Source organism: Arachis ipaensis, chromosome B8, assembly GCF_059453495.1.
Source record: "Arachis ipaensis isolate K30076 ecotype BB chromosome B8, ASM5945349v1, whole genome shotgun sequence".
NCBI classification, from domain to species: Eukaryota; Viridiplantae; Streptophyta; class Magnoliopsida; order Fabales; family Fabaceae; genus Arachis; species Arachis ipaensis.
The window spans coordinates 129,373,600-129,392,638 of NC_142443.1; the positions used below are offsets into that span (position 1 = coordinate 129,373,600).

At 36.3% G+C, this 19,039-nt stretch overlaps 1 protein-coding gene across 1 annotated transcript; it reads right to left on the reverse strand.

Annotated features, from left to right (window-relative positions):
* Nucleotides 1-126: 126 nt before the first annotated feature.
* NRPA2 (nuclear RNA polymerase A2) lies at nt 127-14,725 on the reverse strand. The gene is made up of 27 exons (XM_016314620.3): nt 14,334-14,725; nt 14,090-14,172; nt 13,852-13,974; nt 13,563-13,639; nt 13,030-13,093; nt 12,752-12,822; nt 12,025-12,102; nt 11,829-11,874; nt 11,492-11,672; nt 11,357-11,409; nt 11,196-11,269; nt 10,251-10,368; nt 9,976-10,063; nt 9,327-9,442; nt 6,225-6,352; nt 6,039-6,118; nt 5,197-5,432; nt 4,943-5,107; nt 4,294-4,458; nt 4,140-4,214; nt 3,853-3,956; nt 3,696-3,771; nt 2,719-2,853; nt 2,467-2,607; nt 1,781-1,993; nt 1,343-1,597; nt 127-881 (listed from the first exon to the last, which is right to left on the reverse strand). Exons 1-27 carry the CDS (start codon nt 14,497-14,499, stop codon nt 468-470), a joined length of 3,525 nt encoding a protein of 1,174 aa, XP_016170106.1. The 5' UTR covers nt 14,500-14,725; the 3' UTR covers nt 127-467.
* Nucleotides 14,726-19,039: the final 4,314 nt, after the last annotated feature.

Here is a 19,039-nt window from a genome sequence, read left to right on the forward strand (position 1 = left end):
AGTACTCGAAGCTCTATCTGGAGGACTACAATGAAAAAATTTGGATCTTGAGAACTGCATTGAGTATTTACGCGAATCTGAGGGACTACTATAGGGATTTACTCCGTAAAGTTAGGTGGATTTAAATGAGGCCCTTGGAAATCTCTAATCAATAATAAAAATTAAAATACAAATAGCAGACTTCTTTCACTTCGAGTTTTCTTTATGTCACATTTTACAAAAGAAAATAAAAATTCAGCAACACTAAATAATTTAGCTAATATTTTACATTGACAACAATACATAGATGAATGTGAAAACGTCAAAACTTTCCTTACTATGTTACTATCTGGATCTGTTCGTCGAAACCAACAGAAATCAAGATTGCATGACTTGGAAAACTTTTACTCCCAGTGACGGGAGCAAGCATATGAGCTCCCATAAATAATAATCTTAACACGCTGTCATGCTAAGCATACTTCGCCATATCAGGCTCCAGCTTGATTACTTAGCTTAAGAGTTAATTTTATGTTCATGGCTGCAAGCTCTGCTGCCAAGTATCTGAATACATACGGCATTGCAACTGCCTCCATGCCTTTACTTGTTTGGCATGCATCACACATGATCTTCTTTGGAGCTCTTCCAGGTGGAAGCCCCCCGATCGCCCGCACCGGCCGCTTCTGGGGTTGGATGAATACTGTTGTAAGCAAGCTCCCACAAAGGGAACATACATCAGCAATGTGATAATCAGAACAGGTGTGCAACCTATCGTGCAAAAGATATGCAGCCCCATGCGCAAGTAGAGAGTCGCGTTCCATTTCTCCAAATCGAACTCCCCCACCACGTTTTCGTCCTTTGATTGGCTGTTTGGTGAGCTGGTCAGTTGTTCCAGTAGATCGAACCTGTAAAGGAAAATGCATTTGGTGTTGCAAATCGAATGACAACAAAAGCTTTTGTAAGGTAGCCAGTAACCATTGTCCAAGAAAAGCACATTGAATTACACGTTTTACACACAAGTTTGAGACCACTCAAGAACCCTTTTTTTTAATGCATTGGGTCAGATTCTTTGCCAACACATATTTTGGGGATTGAGTTGGGTTGAAATGTTTTCTTTGACCAAACAAGTCCGATGCTTCCAATATCAAAATAGGAAACAAAGTGAAATTAGAATATTAGATAATAATGACTTGTCACATTTAAGTTCAATTAGACACACCACTTCAAAAGCTTTAAAACCAAAAAATTGCATGAATAAAAGGAGTAATTTGAAATGTTAATTTCTTTTCAAGTGAATCTTGCCAAGCTAGGAGAGAATATAGAAAACAATATGAAGCAGCATTGACAAAACAGAGGATTTGCTCACCTGATATTTGTCCGAAACCATATGACGTAACCGCTGGTAATAAACAGGCCCAATAAAGATCTCACACGTTAATTCTGTTCCATAAACCCCACTATACAGAACCTCCAAACCATGATAATTGAATCCTTTTTTTCTTAGCATAAGACCAAGGTCATCGACAAGTGAACCTGATTTTGATTCAGACTCCCCATCATTTTTATTCACTGAACCACGAAATGGAGTTGCATCTACAAATTCTCCATGTAAGCTGCCTCCCTGAAAGAATTAGTTACACGTTATAATTGATCTTTAATGAAGCAGATGTGTAGAGCACCCAGAAGGTGACCAATATAAAAAAATGCTTGCAGAGCAGTCATTACATGATTCCCATCAAAATACAAAAAGTGTGTGATAATTTATAAATATCTTCGTGCTTATCTCTTCATTTAAGTGTTATACCTTAGCAGCAACAGACTCCAAAAGCATTGCAATTGTCATTCTGGAAGGAAATGCATGCGGATTGATTATGAGATCTGGGCGCATCCCCGTAGTTCCACAAAATGGCATATCAATGTCTGGCCACAACTGAGAGCAAACACCTTTTTGCCCATGCCTACTACTAAATTTATCACCAATGATAGGATTCCGAGGCTGTCGGAACCGTATGTTGACCTGCTCCAGAAATTGAAAGCACAAGAAAAAGTTAACAGATTAAATTGAATAATAAAAATTGTAATAAATTTTTCCTTCTACAGCTTGTGCTGTACATATCTTGTAATACTACTTGAAATACACTACCAGGATTGGTTAGTGTAACTGCTACTATAAAACTTCATCAGGAAAATAACATTCATTTATTTGTAAATTAGAGAACCTCTTCTGACAAATGAACTCTTCAAAGCTGTTCATGGATATTGACTGCTAAAAATATATATAATTTAAATGAATGATGTGGGCAACAATGTTCAAACTTCAGCACAATGGGTGAATGGCATTGATACTACTGTTCATGGATTAAGCAACCCAATAGCATAGGTTATAGGGACCAATAAATATCTATTTAAATTTATTATATCATAAATGTTTCAAAATTTAAACCTACTATCCAATTACACAAGGAAATATATGCAAAAGCATTGACTTGCCTTCTGAAGATCCTTCTTGTTTTTGACATCAACAGCAACATAATCAACATAAACAGGTTCCGTACCCTTCTTTCTTAAGGTTTGCACAGAACTCCTTTCTGTATTATAAATGCTACAGTAGGGTTCATCCGGTCGTATGAACTGGAAATCACAAATTAAGAGTAACAAAGTTGCAGTCAGGAGAAGAATGAGAGAAGGGTGTGCGTGTACACACACACACACACGGGCGCGCACGCACAGATGAAAGCAAACCTGGCCAACATGTGGAAGGCCATCTGCATCAAGTGTACAACCAAATTTGTTTATGTTGCTTCTTCTGAACATTCTTGGGGTTTGGCTTGACTTGCCTGACTTTCTACCCATTTGAGTCAGGTCAATAGTTTCAGTCTGCCATAGTATTCAATAAAGCAAATTAACAATCATAATAACATGAAACATTGCCTAAGAGTCAAAACTTGCAACTGAAATTTAATATAGGTGGATTACAATATAAAAGAAAACGGAATTAGAGATGCATATAAAAAGTGTTACGGAAAATTTACAATCAGAATTTGTGGCAAGAAACATTATCTACAGTCAAAGCAAACAACTGAAATATCAATACATGGACTACACCACCATAATAGGACATGGAGGTACAGAAGCAAACACAAATCAGTGTATGCAGTAGATTACCGATGTCAACTAGTCACAAGAAATGTGATAGTTTGGAGGCTCCAGAAAGAGCATAACAGCAAGGTACTCTAAGTGAACATTTGGCCTTTTAGGCCAGACCATGAGAGACTATAATGTTGGAAATGCAGAATATATCTACAAATAGACCAATGGTCAAGGATTCATGAGTTGCCGCTGGGTGTTTAGGGTTAGTGTGTGTGACGGTGAGGAGCCGGAGCCAGGGACTGGAGTGGGGAACAACAAAACCATCAAAAATACAATCACACTTCAGCACCACCACTAAAACTTGTACTACATGAGGTCAGCAATGAATCAAACATTATAGTGTACTCTGCTGATTATACCACCATGATATATATATATATATATATAGAGAGAGAGAGAGAGAGAGAGAGCAGCAGCAGCAATGAAGTTTCAAACAGAAGAAACTTGATTGAGTATAAACTGCTAAAACTTCAAAAACCCAATCATAATGTCATGCGAATAGTGATGTGAGACATAAACAGTAACACATCAAAATCAAGAAAACATAACTAGTTTGTCATATATCAAACCTGATATATTTGTCCGTGAAACATCCCACGTTCCACTGATGACTTGTTTAAAATCATGGCATCCTCCATATCATATCTGTGATCCGTTTATAGATTAACAAATATGCTTATAAATATAAAAGGTTAAATTACAGTCACTTTGCTCTAAAGCAGTTACCCTGTATATGCCAGAACTGCAACTATTGCATTTGTTCCTGTTGGAAATTCATCAATGCAATACTTGGTATATGCACCTGTGCGCACAATGGGACTCTGGGGAGTCTGAAAATAACCACAAAATATTCAAGTTATAAGAGGAAAGCAAAATATTATAAAATAATGATATGTGAGATGCAACGGAAGTAATTAACTACAAAACCAAACATTAGGGCGGCTCCACATTTTTATCTGGAACAGTGGGTATCTGCAATCTATAAACATAAAACATAGCAAATTTGAGCAAACCTGAAGGTGATACAATTTTTGATCTGCACGATGTTGAATTGCTTGTGAAGAGAATGCCATTGTTTGCTTTGCCATCTACAATGAAAGCAACAACAATCTGAAAACATCTGTTGATCAAGCAGTCTCACAGTCTTAAACACACCAAGACAAATACCTGACACTGGTACATATTTCTTGGGCTCTGATTATGATCTGACCAAGGAGTAAGATTAGCCACTACGCTAAGCATTCCTGTTGGATGAATTTCCTCATGAGTTGCAGGGAATGAACTTTTCCTTCCTCCATCTCCTCCATCAGGACATCTTATCTCCATAAAAACCTGACAAGGAATATAAAAAGGTGTAACTCAGATTGGATAGATCCTGTGTGAAAATACTCATCTCAATAAAGATAGCTTTAGTTCTTCAGTTCCAAAAAAGAATTCAAGCGTTAAACAAGTCTCAGCTGGTGAGTTCGGCTACATGGATTAATCATTGCCAAAGTACTGTTATAAAATATAAACCACACTGAAATTTTAAAAACTCTTCTAGTAATTTCCCCCAAGGTCTCCCTTTGCTTCTAGCTACAAAACTACCCTCCATCTAATCCACTCTCCTAAGTGGATCCTTGGCAAAACTTCTCCGAGCATGACCTTCATACCACCTAAGATGAGATTTTATCTTCTAATTAATTGGTGCTATGTGAAATATTTCTCTACTGCAATCATTCCTAATCTTATTTAGTCTAGTGTGTCAATTCATCCATTTAAGCAACCTTGGCTTAATCCAAATAATGTTAAACAGAGAAAAAAAAATACTTTTTACCTGTTCAAATGGCCCAATAAGTTCGATGTTTTCACTTCCATCTGAAGGAAATGATATATTTCTCACTGGCCGAACAAACCTTGAGGGGGATGTGAACAGGTATAGACCAGGATATGCTCCACCCATGCTCAATGGAACATAACCCACTTCCAGATGATCAGGAATCTGCAACACATAATATTTAAGTCAATGTGAAAAAGATATATCATACAGTAAGCAAACACAATATGATTTTTTTTAAAAAAAAAACAAACCACTCCAGCAGATGACACTTTAAATCGTCTTATGTGAGCCACAACTTTCTCAACTTCACTGGAAGGTATACCACCAACAATACAACCATCTAAAAGAACAGTTAGTAATTCAGGTGGGCCAGGAAGAACTAGCTTTGGCAAAGATGGTATCATTCCAACCTCAGTTAAAACATCGAGGATATCTTTTTTTATCTTAAAATAGTCTCTTCCTAGAGGATCGATGAATGAAGTAATCCCTGACAAAAGAGAAGAGAAAAATTACGGAACTTTAATTGTCTCTGAAGATAAGTGATGAAACAATTTATTTAACCAATAAATATTACCACATAATTTAATTGTCTGTTTCTGTAGTAATACTTTTCCATTCAGAGAGTCAAACCATAGACCTTCCTTAAAGGGAACAAGTGGTTGACCACTTGTACAAACCAAGCATTGGTAGACTTCTTATGATATTTTATATGGGGAATTTTGCCATACATTTTTATATATTAGTCTTCTGGAACACCTTAAGTGTTGAAGGTAAAATCCTAAAGTACCATCTCACTTGAACAGTTGAATAACAGCTATTAATTAATCCAGAGAAATATAACACAACACTTATGGTGAACATCCTCACAGAAACAAAGGGTGATGCAATATGAAAATTGTTAACAGAAACCAATGGAATATAATGCAGCAATGCAGCATACTAGAGTTTTATGATGTAAGGTTACACTAAAGCAAATAGAAATAACAAACGACTGTATCTTAGGTGACAAAATTTGATGCAAAATATGGTACAAATATGGATAGGTACACTAACATAATACATCACTATCAGGAAAAGATAACAAATAACTTACTGCAAGTGCATGTCATGTGGTTTAACAATCCACAGGGCTCTCCATCAGGAGTGTGCACAGGGCAAAGAAAACCCCAAGATCTGTTGCAAGAAAAACATATCTCATAAATAATAGATACAGTCAGGTGCATATTATAACAAGAATATGTAATACGCTGAATTACTAAATAAGTAAAAATGTACTTACTCAGGCAAAAGCTTCCTGACAGTTGTAGTACGTAGCCCAGCAAATGAGGCCCCTCGATGAACAGCACGAAAATGTGAAAGAAAACGTAAGAAGTTCAACCTTTCAGCCTGAACTGTATAGCCTGCCCTCTGATCAAGCAAATATAACCAAATGAATTTTAAAGGGCATCATGCTAACATAAAGAAAGATATATAAAGCAATCAACCAATTATATTGTCATAATTGAATTTTGATTGGGAACAATAATTTTATTAAGATGAAGTTGATACAAGATATGACAGCAAGATATCTTCTTACCAAGAAGAGAACAAACCAAGAAACACACTATTAATGACAAAACTTTTCAATCCCTTAGCATATCCAAGACAGGTATTCCTCTAGAATGATAAGGATTCTTTTTAATGGAAAAAGAAATTGTATTACAAAAGTGGATGAGACTTACTCACATAGATACAAAAGGATATAATTAACACCTAGAGGGATTTGCTATAGAACAATGCAAGATGCTCCCTTTGCATATCAGTTAGTGAAACACCCTTAAACAGACTATGGCAGTTCTTGCAAAATTCTCTAAGTGATCGCCAATATATTTGACAACTATGGTTGCACGGCACACCCACCCAATATTCACCAACATACCAAATAAGGTATTCATAAAATGTTAGCCACAAAACAATACAAAAATAGATGTGGTATCAATTCTGATTCTGAACTTGTCCAGCATATAACTAACTTTGACAGAGATAACCTTATGTATCATGAACTTGCAACATGTAAGAAATTAATTCAGTTAAGCAGAATTGTTCAAACAAAGAAGTCAACCTTAGGGTGTGTTTGGGTGGTGGGTAAAATGGGTGAGCTCATGCATGAATTTTCCACCCATTTTCACCTAATCACCTCTCAAGCAAGCATACTCACAAAAAGAACTTTTGATTTCCAAATAGGTGTATCAAGGTGGAAAAAGGCTGTACCAAAGGAATGAATAAGATTTGCAATAAGGAAACATAACATTTCTGATGGAAGATTTCATCCCAAGCTTGTAGCTTAACAAGCAAGGATATAGGTATGCTTCAAGGTATGATAACATCCACATAATGCGTATTTCATCCAATCACCTATATTTCTCTGCAAATGCTAATGATACATTAAACTTATGGGCAGCTCTTGTTCTCACTAGTGATCCTGCCCTGTCATCCACATGTATCATCCAGAAAAACAGGGGCATTTATCTGCCACAGACATAATCTTTTCAAGGTGTTCACTGCCAACCATTGGTAAATAGGACCCTTTACAGACCAGTTTCTACTGCTAAGAAAATATGGTTTCATCCAACAAGTCCAAAAATGGGCCTAGGGTTTGCAACTCCAATTTCACCATTTTCCACACCAATCTTCCCAACTGTCAGGGCATGATCCAACCAGAAAAAGAATCAAGTCTTTTTCTTCTATATATTTTAAGCTCATGGTATTTTCATCATTAAGTCGGCTCTGGCCCATTTGGTCAGAGTTTCCCTAACATGTTGACAGCAATCTCATATCAGTACTAGGAAAATGTTCTGCAGCAGCAGTCTCAGCTAGCTCCTCAATGGCAATTGTACAGCGGTAGTACTGGTTTATGCTTGCCAACCACCCACCAGCCACTGCATGTATAGCAAAACCTAGGTCCAACCACTTTAACAGCGAAAGCATGGTTGGCCTTCTTGAAACCCTGCACAGCACATCATCTTATTACCCCATCATGATCTCTTCTTTCTTCTCTATGCATTCCAGCCTCAGTTTACTGCCTTAAAGAAAAATTTGCTATCCACCTCTGAATTCAGTTGTATCATTCAATTTCCCTTGGGCTTTATTCCCTGGGCATGTTTTCTTCCATCTCCCACATTGTTTCTAGAAAAAGAACAGTTATTATATCTCCGAACATTCTTCAACATTAATGTTTCCCTCTTTTAGAATCGATTTATATCTCACCAATTGAAGAAGCCACATTCTTTAAATAGAATAAAGCTTCAGGGGGATGAAATTACTTCATGTCTTACCTCTTCACTTGAACAACTCATGAAAACACCCTCCAAATATATCTTCTAAATGACTAGTAGTAGCCTTATATAAGTCTCAACCATATATTCTTAGCAAACCCTTCTTGCATCCAGCATAGCAATATCTCATGGATTTTGGACTATCAAATTTTGAGACCTAAAGAATAACTCCGAAGCTTGGACCACTTAGGATTCTGAATGTAAGACACCTGTCATTCAAGCCAAGTATTGTTGAACCTTCAAGGTCTCTGGCAGCAACAAGTCACTCTCCATGTTGTATGCTCTTGCTGAAATGCCATTCCACCCTATTCAGCTCACCCACCTATAAGCATCAGCACCCACTCAAAAACAAAGGCATCTCAACCCTTCTCCATTGCTCATTATTTTCTTTCCATGTTCAACACTCTGAATTTTCCTTTACAGAACCCAATTTTGAATTAGATAGACTCTTGAATGAAACTCAAGACTGTGTCCACTTATCTTATAATTCTTGGACATTGTCCATCACTAATATCCCAAACCTCCAAGATTTGGCAATGATCAACCTTGGCTAACCCTTGCCTGCTAAGTGACTCGAATATAGTAGGCGATTTTACATAGACTCAGACTTTGCTTCTATTCTCATTCCAACATATATTCCTCCCCAGCTCAAGTTGCTTTAACACCAGCTGATAGACTGATTCAAAGAATAACGAAATCCCAAGTATGTTTGACTTCACAACGAGAATATAATTGTACAAACATGTTTGAGAAATCCATTCTTCTCCTAGTTACTGACTTCCTAATTTCTAAACTGATGATTTCTGCACCTCTAACACCGTCATTATCGTTGGCTACTAAGAGCTACTCTAATACTTATCTATCAAGACCTGTTAATTATAGGCCCAGTTCCTATTAGTATCTGATACTTTAAAAGGTAGAAATATCGAACACTAAGCCTTCACATAGAGGATACAATTCAATTATATTGACATGTGAAGAAATACAAAGAATAATTTAGGTACATCTCTTACGGTTTGCAAACATAAGCACCGGCATAATTTAACTGAGAACTGGCAAGTGCATACCTGCTGCAGATCTAGACCCGTCTGTGTGTTTAATCTTCCAGTTTTCAACATATTTTCAATGGTTGTACCGATATGCCTTGGTGGATTTTTCTCAAAAAGATTTTTTACTTGCCTAACTGCAAAACAAAGAGGCAAACAATGTAAAGAAAAGATCATGACAACTATCATCAATTTAGACATCACATAGAAGCTTAAAGACTACAGGGTGCATTGAATAATAAGGGGAGGCCAGTAAATCATTTATTAATATTGTAAGCTAGTATAATCTAGAGAATCAGTTAGTTAGAATAGCTGATCCAGCTAGGAAAGGACAGCTGTAGTTAGCTACAACGGTCATAACTAACTTATGCATGAAAAGGCAATTATGCCCTTTGTACTAGCTTGCACCACAAGCTATCTTCTCTCTGTATATAAGCACCAATTGGTGCTAAGCTCAATAATAATATTGGAGTACATGATAAAGTTCAATCTCTCTTCTCTTTAAATTCTCTGACCTATCTCTTCTCTATTATTTGAGGTCTCATAAATATTCCACAAAAAGTCAAGTACAAAGATATTAGCAGATGCCAACAGAAGGGGGATGAGGGGGAGGAGCAGAGAATTAGTCATAGAAAATAACATTGCAAGAGGAAACAAAGATAATACATACTGTTGCCGATATCAAAGTTCTTGCTTTTTTCCTTGATCTCATCTTGAACAAGCTTTTTTCCTCTTTGCAGCCAATCTTCCAGTTTTTCCTAATATAAAAAATAATAATAAAACCAGGTGAGGAAAAAAGCTTAAACACCAACCTCTTATTTTTGTTTGTTTGTGTAAAAGTGATAAGACAGCAGAAAAAGACTTTTAGAAAGGATCCTTCTAATAATAAAACAAGACAAATATGGGGATTAATATATTATAGAAAAGGGGTTTAAAGCTTTCCACCTTAAGATAAAGTGTAATCAGATGGCCAGGGAGTAAAACCTCCTGATTTTGCAAGGAATCAGGGTTGTCAGGTACTGATGTCTGATCTATAAGTGAGAAAAGTTTCTGCAACATGAAGCTAAATGGAGAAGGAAAATAGAAGCTAAAATAAGAAAATAATAAATAGATCTCTAAAAAGAGATAGTTTAAAAAGTAGAATAGAGGAACCAGAAAAGAAACCATATATAATCTCAATATATAAGACTTCGAAAAGAATACTACTGCTTGTGCCTCAAAAACAAAAACAAAACAAAACAAAAAATGTTTTTTCAACTTTTTTGTAAAAGGTTGTGGGAATAAGTTTTAGATAAATCAATTTTCAACTTTTTCCATCTTATGAAAAAAAATTAAATTGTGAAATAACTCTCCGAAACACGCACACAAGACTCACAACAGATATCTTATATAGAAGGCCAGTCTGGTGATGCACACAAGCATCCCACATTACACTTGGTCTGGGGGACGGCCAACTGCACCGCCGTACGAATCCAAAGGGTACGTAGGTAGCCTGATCTGCGTCAGTGGCTAATTCCACTGCTTGAAACCATGACCTTGGGTTACATTTGAATACTGTCTCTAAGACGGAAATAAAAAGATAAAAGATGCATAAACTCGTTCGGTTGTAGAGACAGAAACAGACAATTTTCCTGTCTCAAGATGAAAACATTAATGTATTTTTCTGTATTTCATAAAAGTGAGGACAGAATATATACGTCTTTATCTCTGTGTCTATCAATTGTCTCTATATTTCTATCTCAGACAATATCCAAAAGCGGGATAAAGGTTACAAGGAGACAACTAAATTATTACTCTAAGGCTGCCCTTCACAGCAAATATGTTATATTCAAAAGAAAAAAAAGTGCTGACTATGCAAAATAACCAAATAGAAGGAGAAAAGGAGCTAACATTAGCAGATTGAATTTGTCAAAATTATTCTCCAGATGAACAAATATGTAGTCCACTAAAACAGCATCAGCCACCTGGCATTGAAGGAAATTCATGAAATCAACAAACACAAAAATAAGGTAAAAAGAACCTCTTCTTCAACAAAAATAAATAATACATACAACAGGATAGCTGTCATTTTCAAGTCCAGTCATAATAGGCCGGAAATTCTCTCCTGAATTTAAAACACAGAAAATTAGTATAGAAGTATGCAAATTCAGAAACAATAGGGTCTTCAAGAGAACTGCATTATGTACCAATATACTCTAGACATTGAAGGCGAGTGAAAAGGGACAAATCTCGAACTTCATCTAAAATTATTTTTGCCCTTTCACCGACAAGGTGAGTCCCAACAGTACCCTTTCCCTTTCCGTACTTCTCATTATAGCAGCTTGTCAAATTTACATAAATTTCACGGTCTGTGGTGTCAATTAGGGCCTGTTACAAAAAGATCAGTTCTGTTGTAAGCATATATGTATTAGCAAACCAAATATAGAACAAGGAAAATGGGATAACAGAAACTGTAGAATTCCATCTCATTGAAAAATTTCAAGCCAAAATTTACAGTAATTTAACAGAATCAGAACGTGTTACCTTTAAAACAATGCCCACAGGAAGCAAGTATTCCCTTCCTTTCATCCTGCAAAATGATATTAAAATAAAACTGTCATTAAAATTTTAAATTCAAAATCATCAAAACTTTCTTAAGATGCAAGTCAAAGAATGTGAATGAAACAAAGAACCAGGTTTTTATTTTTTAAAAAGGAAGTAGCAACCAAAGACTTCTTACCAGAATCCTATTCTTGCACTCCCATTACGAAGATAATACAATTTTACTGTTACTGATGATTGATCTGCTCTTACACACCTGAATAATTTATTAAAAAAGAAGTTATAAACGATTTAGATATTGGGAGTTAAACATTTAAAAAAGTTTATTTTTGGAGTTTTTGGACACAAAATAAAACAGTAAAGAAATAAAAAAGCAAACTTCCGTTTTATCTTCAGTTGAAACATCATAAAGAAAGCAAAGAAACATGCAAATACTTTCTCTTCCCTTCCCTTCCCTTTACTATTCCTTCTCTCCCATTTCAATCCCTTTGGTCATAAAAGTCAAAATTGTAATATGATAAAAATCTATAGGTGAAGCATTGCACACCTAGTAAAACATTTAAATACACAACTAAGCCTTGACCCACTAGGTGGGATTTGGTACATGATCAAACGATGTTAAATTGTTGTAGTGCTAACTGCTAACTGACTAAATGAATACAATATGGAAAAGTTCAAGGAAAGGTCAAACAAACAAAATCATTAGTTGCAATGCCATGGCATTATCATATATAATACTAATACGAATGCACGGTAGACTATATGGAAAATTATAGTAACATTAACGGCAACAATCTTTGAAATGAAAATATGTATGTACCTGTTCTTCATAAAAGGAGATATATGTAAACAACAGGATACAATGTAATTTTGTTCTTTAAAATAAATGCGAAGATATAACAAACCTTATTACAACAGCTTTATCGGTATATCCCTCTCGCCGGTCACTAAATGAATTCCGCACCATACTCATTGGCTACAACATTTAAGAAACAAGTAATGAAATCAATAAATCTGTGATGTGGGATCGAGGAATCCATGAATAGCCTTCAAAGCTGCTTGGTCCCAATAGTCCCATTACATGTTCCTGGACTAGTATAACACATTTTAACTCATACAGAAACAAGATAGCTCAGGCTCACTTGCAATAAAGGAAGTGCATAAGACAAAAAAGATTGCTTACATAGTTCCGTTTTGGCATAATTAATAGACGAATAACTCTCTCAAGGCCATTCAAAATGAAGTAACTGAAAAGATAAGGTGTTTGATCAAGGAATCATCAGTCATATAGTCAGGTGGATAAACAAGCAACCTAGGAATGCCTATAAGACAACAAAATAAGAATATGACGGCTTAAATCAGCTTTCCAAATAGAGCTGCTATGGTGATTCAGCACCAACTCACTGACTTTAATCTATATTAAATTTATAATAACAACATTTCATCAATTATTATTAATTAGCAGAATTTCTTGAAAAGGTTTAAATATCATAAGCTTTTGTATAAGCATTAACCAAAAGGAAGTACTTCAAAAATAAACACCAAGGAGAAAGAGAGAAAATAAATAATAAATCTAGACCATCAACATAAGAACTCAAACAACTCATCCAAACGAGAATATAGTATACCCCTAAGTTAGGAGCATATATTATCCCTGTAATTGAAAACATTGTACAAACCAATGTTAAGCTGCACAGAAAAGGTTAGACTACTTACCCACCCATTTCTGAAGCCTCTTCCTTGCAGGACACCAGCTTTTCTTTATTAGCACCTTTCAATTTGCATTTCTTTGACTGCACAGAATCCATCATATTCATAATATTACTAGTTATACAACAGCAAATTTCCTGCAACTTCCACTATAGTTCCTTGCACAGCAACACTCTAAAAACCACACTTATATGCACATGTACAACTTTTTTTCAAGAACGTGTTCGTGCTTATGTGTTAGTACAGTTCTCAAAACTCAAGAACCCAAGCTTAAAGCAAACAATAACCAATCTACCTGTAGCATTATGGGAAGCTCTCCAAAACTAACACGTTCTCTTACAACACTTGGGTTATCATTATATTGAAAGCATACATCCAACATGAACTTCCCTGTATAAGAAATTCCAGCTTGTCTACACTGTTCAAAAGAAAGAAAAATTGCACATACTGAGTCATTCACTGAACATAAAGAACAACAACTTAAAAAAACAATCTGCATAGCAAAACAAATAGTGAAAGTTGGAAAAACTTACCTCAAATGGATACAAAGGAGCCCGCATTTTCCTTGAAATTCGCTCCTTCGAAGGCTCATCCACCACCGCACCACTCAACGAGAGTACGAAACGTTAAAGAAAAGAATAATAAAAAATAGAAAATGCAATGGTTAGTGCTGAAAACCGACAACTGAAAAATAGAAATTGCATGAGTTTAGAGCTAAAATATGAGGTGAAACAGGAACGAACAGAAAAAACTGAAATATATAATAGAAAAGGATATCTCTAAGCTTTGTGGAAGTGAAAGGGTCGAAAATTTCGACGGGCTTGATGTGGCTGAGCATGGTTTCCAAGCCGGTGTCAATCATGTAATCGAAGGACTCTATGTGAGGCTTGAAGAGCTCTCGCAGTGCCCCGAAGTCCGGATCCGAACCCGGTTTAGCAGCCATATTCTTCCCTGCTGAACCGAACGATGTAAGAACTTAGTGGTGGTGGCGGCGGAGTGCTGCCGTGGGAGAGTTGAAGAGGGAGAAAGATTGACGATGATGAAGCGGCCGCCAGAGAAAAAGGAAAGATGTAATGACTGAGAAGAAGAAAGAAGTAAGGCGACGCAAAAATATGTTGCGGGGGACGAAAAGGGTTTTGGCCTTTTGGGCAAGGGTTTTGCTGATCATTAAACATAAATTGTCTGTAATTTTTTTTTATTTTTTAGCCAATTGTTTTAGGAGAATTATTTCAATGAATTGGAGAAAGAAAAATGCTAAGTCATCAGAATTTATTAATTTTAGCTATTACTTACTCATAAATTCAATTTTTTAGTTTATTTTTTTTAATTTAATAATTTAATAATATATTTTATTTCATATTTTTAAATATTAATAACTAATTAATAATAAAAAATAATAAATTCTAATAATTATCTAATATTTTTTTGAATAAATAAATCAACCTTATTGATTTTAAAAAAACAACTTTACTATGTTATAATTATTCGAGTAATTTTAATTTTTAAACAATAACAAATAAATATTCAAAAGTTTTACGTTCCTTAATTTTCTTAACTTTAATTACTTAGGATGTATTTGGATTAAGAAAACATTTTCAATTTTTAAATTTTTTATTTTCAAAATCATGTTTGTTTTATTCATTTTTTCTATTTTTAAAAAATAAAAATGACATGTTTGGAATTTGGATTGCTTTTTCTTAAACCCATACACCAAGATAAAATAAAAATAACAAGAATTGTTGAAAGGAAAAACATACAAGACCTTAGATTCAATAATGTGTGATCACTAGCACCACCGTTATTCTTACATGATGGCTATGAATTCATCATTTCATGTGAACTCAATCATCGCAGCTCTTACCATTGGTTCTGCATCTAAGGAGGACAATCTTGCATATATAAACAGTGCCAAACTCGAAAAAAAAAAAAAAAAAGGTGGAAAACTCTGTTGAAAACAGCTATAAACATCAGGCTTTTTGTCTATAGTCACAACAAAGAACTTACTAAAAGATGAGTGCATAGTTTTCAAATAAACTACTTTTGTACACAACGTTATTTAATCAAAATTAATCTAAAATTTGTGTGCTTAATAACATCCACATTCCACACTACCTCCAAGCCATAACAATATATAGAAAATTGAGTAAATGGTCAAATTCGTTATTGAAATATTATTTGTTCTCCAAATTAGTCCTCACAAGATTTTCTTAATTAAATTCGTCCTTTAAAAACTTTAAATTAATCGTGTTAGTCTTTCAGTCATTTTCTTTATTAATAGCATCAAAATTTATTAGTGTGGCACATTAAGTGATACCACAACGCACACATAAGTCTTAAAACAAGCCTACTCAATTAGAATGTCTTCACTGCATTCTCGGCCATAAAACTCAACGATAGCAATTTCAAAGTGTGGAAGAAGCAAGCGTTAGCATGCATCAAAGTCAACAAACTATAGAATCACCTAGATCCAAAAAAATTGTCAATCAGGTTCACCTCAGAAGCAGATCAAATCAGTGGAATAAAGACTTCAGAATGCGCATAATGGGAGCTCCAAGCCCAGTGTCTCATAGCATGGCTCATAGCATCCATGGAGTCAAACTTCATCAATCGAGTGGTGGAGTATGAATACGCATGCATATCAAATCTGGAATGTTCTTGAAGACACTAAAAGAAATGCACTGAATACCGTCGGATTTAGCGTCTCACGTTAGCGTCGAATTTACCCATGGATTCAGCAACGGTTTTGTTGTGGGATTCGTCATACCAAATATTTACCGGCGGATAATCGTTTCTGACGATAAGGTCGCCAGTAAATATTTAGCGGGAACACTAGGCAAATAGGTGCCAAACATAGCGTCGGAGTTACCATCGAAGTAATTCAACGGTAGACACGGTTAATGGAACACTGCGTTTTGGTTACCCGTAACATGTTATTGTCAGATTAATCCGCCTCTAAATCCAACGGTAATCGTGCCCTAAATTGGAACCACGAACTATCTTTTCCTTCATTTCGAATTTTGTTTCTCTCTCATCTCTCTCACTTCCCAGCCTCTCTTTCGAACACCTCTACTGCCACCGCTGCTGTAAAGGTCGCCGCCACCGCTGCTACAGATGCTCCTGCCGCCGCCGCTACAACGACCCCGCCGCTGCCGCCACTCCAAATGACCTTGCCGCTGCCGTTGAAGCCCTTGTCGCTACTGCAAACGTCCCTGCCGCTGCTGCGAACCCCTTGTCACCGCTTCTGCTCTTCTTCTCGTCGAGGTCAGAAACTCCTGTTAATTTTACTTGTTGTTAGTTATTATAAATTAGGATTTGTGTTGATTATTGTAGAATTGTGTTGATTATTCGAACTACTTAGTGAAATCTCCATTAGGTATTTTTTATCATTATTGTTAATTTGTTGTTAATGTTTTACTTGAAAATTATTTTTCGGTGCTTTAATTTCCTTTTCAAGTTGTTTGCTGCTTTATATTAGAGAATGACAGAAAGTCGATTCAATTTTGGTAGTCCTAGAAAACAATTATTCAAGTATTTTTACTTGAAATTTTGGTCGTTATGGAATAATTTCCGTTAGTTCATTATCTTTCACTATGTGTAGTGTTTGGATTTGAAATTCTGAAGGATATATTTGATCGAAAAAAATGAGATAGAATAATGGGAAAAGTTGTTAGAAAAGTTAGAATACTTTGTTAGAATGCTTTGTGAGAATGTTTTGAAAGTTAGAATGCTTTGAATGTTTAGTAAATAATTGAAGCCTCTTGGTAGGTGGATTAGGATTTCAACCATTATATGTTGCCTTAATAATGATTGAAAAAAATTAATATTTGCTGGGTTGATAGATATTTGGTTTGGATGAAACCCTTGAAGGGTGGAGAAATTCGAACTTTAGGGGAGACTCTGTCGATATTTTTATAAGATTTTGAGTGAAATTGAAAAATTAGAATTATGTTTAGAGTTGGTGAAATTAATTGTGTTTTGATCAGTGTTAGTAATATATTCTTTTTGCAGACATGACGACATGTAGCAGAGGTAGATCGAGTGGGTCACGTGGTCGTGGTAGAGGGCGAGGTTCCACCAAATCTCCGAGGACTGTCTAGTCATCACCCTTTATCCCGAGCACTTCGTCGACCCCTATGATGTCACAGGCAGCTCCAGTGGACCAGCAGTTCATCATGGTCCCAAACTCAAACTATGTGCCTCCTACTGCTACGCTCCCCTACGGATCCAGCAGCGACAGATCCTGCAGTGGGTGATTCCTCTGGTTCCCCCCAAGAAGATGCCTCCCACCACCGCCTGTGATCCGGATGAGAATTTGGCCCGACGGCATGTAGGCGTGAGTACTCATCTATTTTATTTCCTTTTAATCCGCAATCTATTTTGAAATTGTTAAGGTTGTATGTGTTTGCTAATTTAAGTTTTTTCATTGATAGGTTCACCCAGACAACAATGCTTGCACACAGGAAATCACGGAGGTCATTAGATCTATGTACGACGACGCGTGGTCGACCTACACCAAGGTCCCTACTAAGGTCAGAGAGCGCTGGTTCCAGAAGTTGGGGGTAAGATTTTAATTTGTTCAATTAATTAACTGTATCTGAACTGTATTTTATTTTGACTATATAATGTTGAATCACTATGTGCAGTTGAAATTTACTTGGGATCAGGAGCATGCTCTGATGATCCGCAAGATCTTCGACCACCGGGCAGCGAAACGCCTTCAGCAAATGATGAACGATCTTCGTCAGGGGCGCACCCACCTAACAACCTGGATCCTTGCAGACATCAAGCGGAGGCTGGATACCCATTTTGCTATAGACGAGGGGTTCAAGTATCATTGTCTGACGAACGTTTCACAAATCGGGCTTCATCGAGGTTGTCCAGATATACGGGTGGGTCGGCAACCTTCATGAAGACAAAGAGAGACTGGTAAGTATTGTAATTTGTTAATACTCGTCTAGTATTAATTAATGTTATTAATATTTGCTGAGTAGTTCTTTGTTAATTAATTCTTATTGGTTGGCTTGAATTGGTGTAGTCTAAGTCGTTGGATCATGAGGCCACACTGGCGGAGATGTTCAAGTATACACATGCCTTGAAGGCGAACAAGGAGAGGTTTGTTGACAAGCAGTCTGCGACCCATTATGTGAATATCAAGTCCCTCTAAGTTTGAAATTAATTTTGTTTACTTTAAAATCAATTAAGTGTTATCCTAATCACAACATGTGTGACACAGGAGCAATACACGTAGATATTAGAGGCTGCGACCTACCAATCTCAGCTACCTAATGGGGACGACGACGGAGCCGGCTCAGAGACCTCAGCGGTAGATCCCGATACAGTCTAGCGCCAGACCGCCTCTGAACCCCACAAGAATCGCCGCTTTGTGTTGGGATCGTTCTTCGCCAGTGGCTTCCGCTCCTCTGCATTGGCGGCTTCCTTTGCCCCTGCCTCTGCCTCTGCCACCAGCCTTGCCGATCCCCATG

Excerpts from the sequence above, each read along its gene's own strand:
- NRPA2 (XM_016314620.3), bottom strand. The coding sequence starts at position 14,499 with ATGGCTGCTAAACCGGGTTCGGATCCGGACTTCGGGGCACTGCGAGAG. Across the intron at positions 12,823-13,029 it reads TTATGCCAAAACGGAACTAT|CCAATGAGTATGGTGCGGAA; the intron begins GTAAGCAATCTT and ends TAAATGTTGTAG. Across the intron at positions 12,103-12,751 it reads GATAAAGCTGTTGTAATAAG|GTGTGTAAGAGCAGATCAAT; the intron begins GTTTGTTATATC and ends TAAATTATTCAG.